Genomic DNA, 11,583 nt, shown 5'->3' with positions numbered 1-11,583 from the left:
TTATGTACTCCCCCTATAATGTAATATACATTTGAGGTTCCAGTTCTGGGAGAGATCCAACCGTTAGGGATTTGAACAAGCGGTACGGGCACAAATGGCTGGGGGGAACTATCAATGACTCCTAAAATGAGAAGAGGACTAACCTACTTGGCCCCAATAAAAGATGATAGCTTGCTTCCACTTAATGGAGTTGCCTTTATTAAACCCATAGTCTTTTGCCTTTAGAGGGAGTTCTTGTAAACGGAGGAAACGCCTTAGTCATCAACGTCTTCGGCTTGGCCGGTCCAGCGCTGGCACCGCTACCCCTCAGACACCAGAATAAGAAAGTGCCAGTAGTCACCACATGCTGCAGAGACCTTTAAAAACAGCAGACAAGAGCCAGCCAATCGGATCGTCCGAGATCCCTTCGGATCACAAAGTGCTTTCTAGAGTGTTATATTTGTCCTTAAAACTTTTCAGCTCCAGGAAGTGCTTGGCCCTCTTGCTCTTCTGGCTAGACGGCAGGTAGGTGACCTGGCTGGTGGGAGATGACGAAGGTTCCAGAGAGGCGGTGAGGTCCTTGGCGGCGGACTGACGCTGCCTTTGGCTTCCCAACACCCTGGTCTTCTCCCTGAGGAAGGAAGAGATACGTCAAAGTAAATGAACTTCCCAAGGCAGCTGGAAAAGGCCAATAAGGGAACACTTGTGGTTGAACAACTTACAAGGTTGATAACTCGCTCAGGGCCTCCATGAACTTTTCGTGTTCTGCTTTTCCGTACACCTTAAAGAAAACAAAAAACAAATTATATCAGTCAGGGTCAGTCAAGTCAAAAGGTTTGTGGTCAGAGATGTGCTGCTGGGTTTAAAATTGTGTTCGTGTCTCAGTTGGGGAGATTTCACCTCACTTCCTGCCTCATTGACCACAGAGGAGATCTCCCCAATGAGGACAGGAGCAAAACCTAAAGCTGAACTGCGGGAGAAGCAAATATTGGGTAGCAAACATTCGCATCAGCAGTGGCCCAAACATTCACCCGCTAGAACTTAGAAAACGTGTGAACAGAAGTCCAGATGGTAGCCCTACAAATCTGCAACACAGATGATTGATGCCTAAAAGCCCAAGAAGCACTGACAGATCAAGGCAAAGGCCAGGGTCCAACCCAAAAAGGCAAAGGCCGGGGTCCAACCCAAAAAGGCAAAGGCCGGGGTCCAACCCAAAAAGGCAAAGGCCAGGGTCCAACCCAAAAGGGAAAGGCCAGGGTCCAACCCAAAGGGAAAGGCCAGGGTCCAACCTTTGGGTTAGTGAGCATACACAATGACCTGTCTAAACAACCAGGTAAATGGTGGAATACGATGCAGGGAGCTCCCTGTGAGGACCTCCAGGAAGCTGTAACCAAAAGGTTAAATACTGACAGCCCAAACCACATCCAGTGTAGAGCCACTTCCTTGTGATCTTTTGTAGCTGGACAAAAAGGAAGGCAAAAGTATGTCCTCTTTAAGATGGAAAGAGGACAACACCTAAGGACTCCTTAGGTCCGAGACTGACCTCATCACTGTGAAGAACAAGGAATGGGGCTCTGCACGAAAGCGCAGCCAGTTCCGAAACCCTACTAGCAAAGGTGATGGTGACAAAGAAAACTAACTTGCGCTTAAGATCCAGTAACAAGAAATTAGGTTCAGAAGGAACTCATTGGACACATGAAAGCATCATGTTGAGGTTTCACAGCGTCATTTCGATCCCAAAGCAGGTTTTGTGGAAGGGACATAGAGTGCTTTTTACCACCCATAACCTTGTTAATGAAGGCCTCCAGGCCTTCTCCAGACTCTTTTCCACAAAGGGGCTCCTCTCTAGGCCCCTCTTGCATGTTGGTTCGCTCAACCAACACTTAAGTCAGAGGATCCTTCACATCTTCACTGAAAGATATTCTAGGGCAGTGGTTCTCAACTCGTGGGTCGCGACACTCTCTGCAGTGGGTCGCGGCGTCATGTCTGAATAGACCGGCCTGAGACTGAATAGGGAGGGGGAATTCAGGGGTGGTTTGGAACTGTACCCCGCAACTGCCACCCCCACACGTTTTTATTTAAATTTTTTTTAAATATTTAACTTTTATTCTTTATAATTTTTTTATTTTTTTTAAAATTCATTTACTTTCAGTTCTTTACTAATATATATATATATATAATGTTGCTGAATACTGCACAAGTTGTTTTGTGTAATAAATTTAAATGTTTCAGAAATGAAATCATTTTTGGGTCACGCCTTAATGACCAAGGAAACATGTGGGTCCTGAGGTTACACGGGTTGAGAACCACTGTTCTAGTGTGTCAGCCAGCCTATTTACACAGAAGCATAGTCCCCTGTCAACTCCAAGTGTCCAAGAAGCTCTGCTTTCGCCAGGATAGAACTAGGATCACGCGCCATCAATTGTGTCCAAACTGTCAAGAGTCCAACATACTTTCATCTAAGCCACTGCCGGCTGTAGGGCCAATCAACACAGATGAAGTCTTAAAAACAGGCTTTCAAGACACTTATCAACCAGATGTTTAAAGGCCAGGATGTTATCCACCAGAACCATCAGATTCGTAAAAGGCAAGGTTTCCTCTAAGGGGCATTTTTGCCTAAACCTATGTGGGGGGAGCAAACAATTTTTCAGGATGATGGCAATCCAAGAAAAGCGCATCCTCTACTAAGTGCATGAGAGGAAGGAGACTGAAACTGACCCATGAACATAGTCACAGAAGCCTCAAAATCCTCCCTGCTCAGGGTCTGCATTGGTTGTCCTCTGAGGTCCATCCCATTGGGTTAGAGCAGGTCTGGTCTCCCGAGGGGCACGTAGTTCTGACATTCTTCTAGCTCACAGCCATGCGAGCGTTCATGGGGTTATTGTATTGGACTTAAACTTTGATCTGATAATTTGCTACTGCGTGCTGTGTATTATGACCTGCCTTGTACCAGAGATTGTTTCTCGTACCTTATCTTTCTCTGTATCATTTTGATTCATTCATAAAGTTTCTAATATTTTTTAAAAAAAACCCTCCCTGCTGAGGCAGGCGGTGATCATCGAAAGAATGTTTGGTGTGCTGGTGACGTTCCTTTTACGATGAGGTAAGCGGTAACACAGATGGGGCTACAGATGCAAACTTCAGACTATACTCCTGCACGCCTCTCAGGACATTTGCCCCATTTTAAAGATGGCTTCCACTGGCTCCTGGAACCCAGGATACACTGTGCTAAAGGATGCAGTAATATGGCTGCCATTGGGCTGCAATGCACAGGCCACAAAAAAAACCCAAAGAAGAAAAAAAAAAAAAAGGGTGGGGGAAACCCACTGCTCCTCAGCTTTGCTCTCTTCGGACAAGCACACTCCCAGGAGGAAGTCTTCAGGGATGGGGGTCACACCATTGACTTTATGCCAAAAGCGGCATTACAGGTCAGCCTTGCAACTTCAGTCCAGGGGGAACCAGGTACGGTTCTTGAAGCTGCTGCTGTGGGGCATCGATCCAGAAGCTGTAAAGTAGCCACTGTGGCTGGAGGCAGCTTGAAGATTGTGATTTGAAGAAAACACAGAACCAAAAAGGTAACTAAAACTACCACACAGGCAGAGTAGAGAGGAGACATCCTCCACCTAAGGACACTGACAAAAACTGAGGATTTCCTGGAGTGGGCGGGGTTCTATGAAGGTCCTCCCAGCTCTGCCCAGTGTCCAAACCACCTGATGATACCGGCATATTACCCAGTCATCTCTGAATTTGCCTGTGTCCTGTAATGTATAATCAAGAAAAAAAAAAAAAGTTTTTGTACCTGGCATTCAGCTTTACAAAAAAGCAAACCCCAAGTAGGTTTTCACCCTTCCCCACTCTGCTTTAGAAAAATACTTGATTAAGGTCTATGCTCTTATTGGGGAGATATTGCCAACTTCCTGTCTTGGTGGCCACACAGGAAGCAAGCGAAAATATTCCCTGCGATTTTAGAAATAGCAATAAAAAAAAAATAAAAAAAACCCAAAAAAAAAAAAAAAAAACCCCAAAAAAAATACCCAGACAAAACAATTATCCCCTTTAGGCTTATCGGAAAAAAATTCCCGGCCTTTGTACCTCAGCGACCCCCTTAGGAGGGTACCTGCTGGGGTTCATTGCCTATAGAGGGGATATGTGATGGCCTTTCCAAAGTACAGCCCAACACCTGAAAAAAAAAAGAATTCCTGGAGTTTAATTTTTAAAATCCATATACTTTTATATTCTTTCTAAACCCAATTTCTGAGGGCAGTTTGTAATGATAGAAGTACACGAAGGCGGCCATTTTGCTAATTACGTATGCAGTTTCTGCTTTCTGTTTAGTAGCGCGTCTTGGCGATGGTGTCTTACTGATCGTTATCTCGCCACAAGTCAAACAGGGTCAGACTTACTGAAACAGACTCTGTGACAATGGGGAGCACCTCTCTCACTTCCTGTCCCTCCAACACTCATACAATGAATGAGGGGAGCGCTGATCACAAGGGTAGAAAGGCACAGAAGGCAATAAAACAATCGTCTGAACTCCTGACTCCTCCCCATTCTACGACAAATGGACTTTTAGCTTTTGTCTGTGGCCCCAATGGAGAGATTTCCCATCACTTCCTGTCTTTGCAAAACCCATACAATAAATGAGGGGAGCGCTGATCACAAGGGTAGAAAGGCACAGACAGTGATAAAACCATCGTCTAAATCCCCAACTCCTCCCCATTCGACTAAAAATTGACTTTTAGCTTTTGTCTGTGATCCCAATGGAGAGATTTCCGATCACTTCCTGTCCCTGCAACACCCTTACAAGAAATACGAGAAGTAGTAATTACCAAGATAGGAGGGCATAGAGAGAGATAAAAACATCATCTGAAGAACTAACCCCTCCTTATTCTACTAAAAAAAAAGTTTTAGCTTTTTTTTTTTTATTCTTTAATTTTGAATGTTCAGATATAATAGACAATAAGTACAAAAACATGTATAACAATCTATGCCGTATTCCACTTAATTACATTAACAGGTATATAAATCGAGTAAGCGTATCTCGGTTTCTGGAATCAGTAGGAAGCATGAGAGAAGATTGTCAGTTTAATAGGTGCCTATCTACTAGCAAGGGTCCATGGGCCCTACTATGCAGGACAGTGATTCTGCAAACACACTGCTCAGGTTTAGTATACGGTCTCACAGTGCAACTCTGGCAATCATTCAAAGTTTTAGCTTTTGTCTGTGACCCCACTGAAGAGATTTCTGATCACTTCCTCTTCCTGCAACCCCTGAAGAAATTGGGGGGGGGGGGGGGGGGGGGGTGACACACAGGAGAATTTTTTTGGGGGGGGGGGGGGGAGCAGTTATCACCAGGATAGAAAGGCATAGACAATGGTAAAGCCATCGTCTGAAGTTCTAACTCCTTCCCATTCTACTAAAAATTGTTTTAGCTTTCGTCTGTGACCCCACTTGAGAAATTTCCCATCACTTCCTGTCCAAACAGGAAGCAAAATTCTCCCTCAAAAGGGGCACAGATGGTAATAAATGCCTGAGACGCAAAAGTAATTTGCTGATTTAGCGTACAAAGCTAAAATATAAAAGACAGAAGGACAGGGCGTTTTTTTTTGGGTGTGTGCAGCACGCCCAGTGTCCACGACTGGTACAAAAGAATGGGAAGAAATAAGTGGCCATCCTTACCCCTGTGCCGTAGCGGGCCGAGTCATATCCGTCCAGCAGGGTGTCCAGTAGGGGTTTGGGAACGGCCTTGTAGGGTGAGCTGGCGTTTCTCAGCTCCAACAGGAACGATCGGAAATTTTTTCCTACCAGGGATTTGGGATACTTTGTGTTCTCCTGGAAGGGAATGCCTGATGGGAAAATCCAAACATGTCACAAGATTGCAATACACCCGAAAGAGAATACCCCCGTCCCCCAAATTATAATTTTAAAAAAAAATTGTTAGCCACTCCCCTTTCTTTGCATTTCAATAGCGAATAGAGGCACAAACACCACCCATGGACCCGCAGTGATCTCACAGCCGGGAAAGCACAGACACCAATCATTCTGGGCGGTGTGGTTAGGAAGATCATTTAACCTGCATTTAGCATCCTTCCAACTTTAGGAACTGAGGCGCCATTTGTAAAGTTGACCTTATCTCAAAAAGTGAAGATTTGTTAGAATGTTAATTGTTCATAAGGATTGCCCCGAAAGATTTACCTTTTGTCTTAAAATCCTCTGGAAAAATATGAGTGCAATTAATGTTCTGGACCTTCGAGATGTACATCAGCAGCGCAAGATCATCTAAGGCAGGGGTAGCCAAACTCTGGCCCTCCAGCTGTGGTGGAACTACAAATCCCATGAGGCATTGCAAGATTCTCAAAGCCACAGACATGACTCCCGGAGAGATGCATCATGGGATTTATAGTTCCACCACAGCTGGAGGGTCGGAGTTTGGCTACCCCTGATATAAGGCATTGCTGACTCTGGACTGCTAGTCTCACCAGATCTGGAGATGCTGTGCCGCCCACGGTTCTTGCTGGAGAGGACAATGTACCCGAGAACCTGCAGTTGAAGGATCTCCATGCTTCCAAGCCCGATACCAAGCCTCTCAGGAGATTTGGTGATGTCACTGCTGTGCTGCTCACTGTTTTTGTTACTGGAGAGGACAATGTAACCGAGAACATGCAGTCGAAGGGTCTCCCTGCTTCCAAGCCTGGTAGTCTCAGGAGATATGGATTGAGATTTGGTGATGTCACTACTGTGCTGCTCAGCTTTCCTCGCCAGAGAGCAAGCTGTACCTGAGGACCTGCAATGCAATGATCTCCCTGTCTCTACTTCATCCATTATGCGGATCTGCGTTTGCTCCACCTCTCATTACCCCGGCAGTCATCGTGGGGGCAACCCCATCATGTGGAAGCAAAGCCCTGCCTCTACCAAGATGGCTGCCTCCACACAGTGCAGAACAATGCATGGCAAGTCAGTTAGAGCTGCAGCTAGCGATTATTTTCAAAACCGGTTAGCCAATTATTAAAGTTCGATTAATCAGTTAAAAAATAAAATACATTTTTAAAAATGGCTCCAGTGATGGGACTACTAGTTTATATTGAGATTGCAGTCCATCACTCTTCTCCCCGCGTCCCTGTGCCGATTGTGGATGTGGGCGGGCAGTGAGCGTGAGGCGGGGAGGAGGTGTGGAGCGTGGATGCGATCGGGTCTGGCAGCGGCGAGCGTGAGGTTGGGAGGAAGTGCGGCGCGCAGCGTGTGGAGCCATGAACAGGGACAACTAATCGGAAGCCGATTAAAATCGATGATTGAAAACATTGACAACTTTTTCAATAATCGATTTAGTCGATTAGTTGTTGCAGCCCTACAGTCAGTAATGGGGAAATTAACAGCTGCAGGGAGCCTATAGGCTATATTAAAGACTGTTTTTTTGGCACAGCTTCCACCAGACAGGTCCTCTTTCACAGGTCAACTTTCACAGACATCGACCATTGTCCTAATCTGACAATAAAGAACTGTTTCTGTTTAGTCCGATTACTAATCTCTGATCTGACCTTGGCACAAGAACACAGACGATGATCCAGAAAGGTCAAAATTGTCCACACAATGATAATTCCTGGCCATGCACAGGTATCCTAAAGAGGACCTGTCATGATAGGGATATAAAAGCTCTTAATGTAGATGTCTTTCTTTACATGGTCATCTCACACAATGATAAACTAGCAATCAAAGATTCAATTGCTTTAAATGAGCTTAAAGGAAAAGGTTGAAAAATCAACCGAGCCAATCAGGGCGGGTGCTTTTTTTTTGGATAAAACGATTGCACCATTGAACGCTAGTTCCATTGAACAAGATTTATGGTCGGTGCAATCTCTGGGGGGCCATCATCCTCATCCTCACTAACCACAGAGTAACTCTGGCTATTTCTATTCTGTAGTTATAATACATTCTGCAATAACATTTCTGAACAGAGTGGGCAACCTCAGCACTCCATCTGTTGTAAAAAAAAAAATCCCATGAGTCATTGCATGGCTGACCCCCAGAAGCATAATGGGGATTGGTAGTTCCAGCCACAGCTGGAGTGCAGAGATGAAACCCTAAAACAGGGGTAGACAATTACACTTTAAGCCCTCGTTCACACCTGAACGTTTTGTAGCGCGTTCTACGCTCGACAAAACGCTCAAAAATATGAATCCCATTGTATTCAATGGTCTCGTTCCCACCTTGGCGTATTTCCGCCTGTCCCCAACGGGCTACAAAACGGCCCATGCCTGAAAAGATACAGGTACTACTTTGGGCCGTTTTGTTGCGCGTTTCCATTGGGATACAGCCAAGTAGCCTTCGGAAACGCGTGTTTGTCGCGCGACTTTTTACCGCGAATCGCGGTACACAGACGCGCATATGCAATACGCGTGCACGAGACCTAAGGCCTTAGGAGAGTAAAAAGTACAAATTCGTTCACCGTATTTAAATGGCCGCCATGGTGCTGAGTACATTGCGGCAAGTCCCAAAGGGGCATATAACGACTCAGGAAACCATTGCCCATCGATCGGCGGCTTTACAAAGCCCGAAGATGGGATGCAAGCTTACCTGAATCTTTTACAGCATCCAGAGTTTTCATCCTGTACAGATAGTTGTAGCAGCCTGAAAGATAAAAGCCAAAATGAACTCAGAGATTGCAAAGCAAAAAAGAAAAAGTAACCAGAGAAGGCAAAATATAAGCAGACTCAACTTTAAGCTTCACAGTCAACCCTGCATGAGCAAAGCAGATTCAGTTTAGGGTTCACCTATAAAAGTTCACGTGGCACTAGCGCCCCCTAGAGGGCAATGACAATTATAGGAATTTCCTATACTCGTGATATACATGAACCACTTTATATTGTAGTATAAAGCTTTTATTTTTGCAGTTTAGCACAGCGACATCGTCTCCTGATCTCACTTGTTTCCGCACCGGGTGTATCCAGCTGAAGCAAGCGGTCGTCTCCCTCTTCCAGAAGCTGTGGCTCGAACTTGATGTCCTGCACTTTGGAGAGGCGGTTATCGATCTCTTCCTTCAATTCCTGTCACAGAGAAAAGACAAGTGACTACTGTGTATGGATCAGAGGGTACAGCTCATAACCAAAGCAGAAGATACACTATATTGTCAAAAGTATTGGGACGCCGGTCTTTACACACACATGAACTTTAATGACATTCCAGTATTAGTCCGTAGGGTTCAATATTGAGTTGGCTCCTCCCTTTGCCGCTATAACAGCTTCAACTCTTCTGGGAAGGCGTCCACGAGGTTTAGGAGTGTGTCTATGTGAATGTTTCACCATTTGTGAGGTCAGGTACTGATGTTGGACGAGAAAGTCGGGCTCGCAGTATCCGCACTAATTCATCCCAAAGGTGTTCTATCGGGTTGAGGTCAGGACTCTGTGCAGTCAAGTTCCTCCACCCCAAACTCCGCCATCCATGTCTTTATGGACCTTGCTTTGTGCACTGGTGCGCAGTCATTTTGGAACAGGAAGGGGCCATCCCCAAACTGTCCCCACAAGGTTGGGAGCATGAAATTGTCCAAAATGTCTTGGTATGCTGATGCCTTAAGAGTTCCCTTCACTGGAACCAAGCCCAACCGCTGAAAATCATCCCCCCTCCACCAAACTTTACACTTGGCACAATGCAGCCAGGCAAGTACCGTTCTCCTGGCAACCCGCCAAACCCAGACATGTCCATCGGATTGCCAGAGAAGCGTGATTGGTCACTCCAGAGAACACGTCTCCACTTCTCTAGAGTCCAGTGGCGGCGTGCTTAATACCGCTGCATCCGACGCTTTGCGTTGCACTTGGTGATGCAAGGCTTGGATGCAGCTGCTCGGCCATGGAAACCCATTCCATGAAGCTCTCTACGCACTGTTGTTGTGCCAATCTGAAGGCCACATGCAGTTTGGAGGTCTGTAGCTATTAACTCTGCAGACAGTTGGCGACTCCTGCGTCCTATGCGCTTTAGCATGCGCGGACCCCGTTCTGTCATTTTACGTGGCCTACCACTTCGTGGCTGAGTTGCTGTTGTTCCCAGTTGCTTCCACTTTGTTATAATACCGCTAACAGGTGACCGCGGAATATTTAGTAGCAAGGAAATGTCACGGATGGACTTATTGCACAGGTGACAACCTATTACGGTACCACGCTTGTAGTCACTGAGCTCCTGAGAGCGACCCATTCTTCCACAAATGTTTGTAGAAGCGTCTGCATGCCGAGGTGCGTGATTTTATACACCTGTGGCCATGGAGGGGATTGGAACACCTGAACCCAATGATTTGGAGGTGTCCCAATACTTTTGACAATATAGTGCATGTTGTCTGCACACCATTCGGCTTCAGAATATCTTTATTCACATTCCGTTAGCATGACATAGATGCAAGGTATTCGGAGCCTCCCAGGATCCCTTTGTCAGGCAAAGTGTCCAAAGCTCCCAAATAACTGCCCCCCAAATATCCAGCCTGCATACCTTGGGGGCGTTGTGTCCCACTGGAACGTGCGGCCCTCTGCGAGACTTCATTGCAAATCGCATGATCTGTCGCTTCACAAAGATGAACAAGAGGACGAAGACCTGCAGTAAGAAATGGAGATATTAGCGACAGCGGCCTTTCATGCCAGGGGCGACTGACAAATTAATGTTGTACATTTTTGGATAGAGCCCTTGTGATCCCAACAATGCCAATGTGGGAGGTCAAGTTCCAAACATACCTGGAACCCTTGTGACTAATACTCCCAAGGATCCCTCTTAGTCCTAAAACTGGGGTCCACCCCCATACAGCTCTCCAGGGGCCCATTTTGACACTCTCCAGTTGGGGAGCTGAAGTTCTAACACTCCTGAGGTCCCGGCAACATAGCACACCAGGAGCCCTCCTGATCCAACCAATCTCAATGATCGAGAGCAGTTTCTGGAACACCCACAATACCAAGGTTCTCCTATAACTGGAAGTGGGGGAGTTGTGGTTCTAATGTGTCAAGATAAAAACCCAGGAGTTCATGTGACCCAGCCAACGATCTCTCTAATTATTAGAGCAGCTCCAAACATACCCACAATACCAAGGTTCCCATGGCCCTCACACCCTAAAATCAGCATCCACTCATTCACCTCTCCAGGAACCCCTGTGGTCCTAGCAGTGTAAATGATCCCCCTAATGGGGGGTTGGCTGTGGTTCTAGTGTTTCAGGGGCTCCTGCAAAACACACCAAGAGTCCTTGTAACCCAGCCAATCACAGTGATCCGATTATTACAGCAGCTTCCAAAACCCTCACAATACCAGGGCCCTTTAACTGTGATGGGGAAGTGCTGTGGCCCTCACAACCATGGAACTCTAAAAAAAAAATCAGCATCACCTCATCGAGTCCTCGTGACCCAAACAATGTCAATGATCTCTGGAATTCCTGGAGCAGTTTCTGGAACCTCCACAATACCAAGGTCCTCCTTTAAGTGTAGACAGGGGTACTGTGTCCCTCACACCCAGTGGACCCTAAAATGAGCACCCCCTTCATATAGCTCTGCAGAATCCCCTGTGGCCATAATGTTCGGGGGGCCCCTCCTGACCCAAGTCATCACAACAATCATTACAACAGCCCCCCCCCCCCCCTCCAAA

General features: G+C 46.3%; 1 protein-coding gene across 5 annotated transcripts in view; it reads right to left on the bottom strand.

Annotated features, from left to right (window-relative positions):
* Nucleotides 1–295: 295 nt before the first annotated feature.
* Nucleotides 296–11,583, bottom strand: part of CUNH1orf43 (chromosome unknown C1orf43 homolog) — a 12,089-nt gene continuing 801 nt past the window's right edge. Inside the window, exons 2-7 of one of the 5 annotated variants that reach the window (XM_018570593.1) lie at nucleotides 10,450–10,551; nucleotides 8,912–9,020; nucleotides 8,551–8,604; nucleotides 5,659–5,825; nucleotides 702–760; nucleotides 296–610 (exon numbers count right to left, since the gene is read on the bottom strand). In XM_018570593.1, coding sequence (XP_018426095.1) covers nucleotides 412–610; nucleotides 702–760; nucleotides 5,659–5,825; nucleotides 8,551–8,604; nucleotides 8,912–9,020; nucleotides 10,450–10,551 — 690 coding nt within the window. In that variant the 3' untranslated portion in view covers nucleotides 296–411. Of the gene's footprint in view, nucleotides 611–701; nucleotides 761–5,658; nucleotides 5,826–8,550; nucleotides 8,605–8,899; nucleotides 9,021–10,449; nucleotides 10,552–11,583 lie in introns of all 5 variants that reach the window. The other 4 variants (XM_018570592.1, XM_018570594.1, XM_018570595.1 and 1 more) reach the window with 4 other exon arrangements.

This window comes from Nanorana parkeri, unplaced genomic scaffold (assembly GCF_000935625.1).
Source record: "Nanorana parkeri isolate BGI_ZX_2015 unplaced genomic scaffold, ASM93562v1 scaffold1562, whole genome shotgun sequence".
In the NCBI taxonomy this organism is placed as follows: domain Eukaryota; kingdom Metazoa; phylum Chordata; class Amphibia; order Anura; family Dicroglossidae; genus Nanorana; species Nanorana parkeri.
Note: the sequence above shows the minus strand (reverse complement) of the source record. Positions and strands in the feature narration are given on the sequence as shown.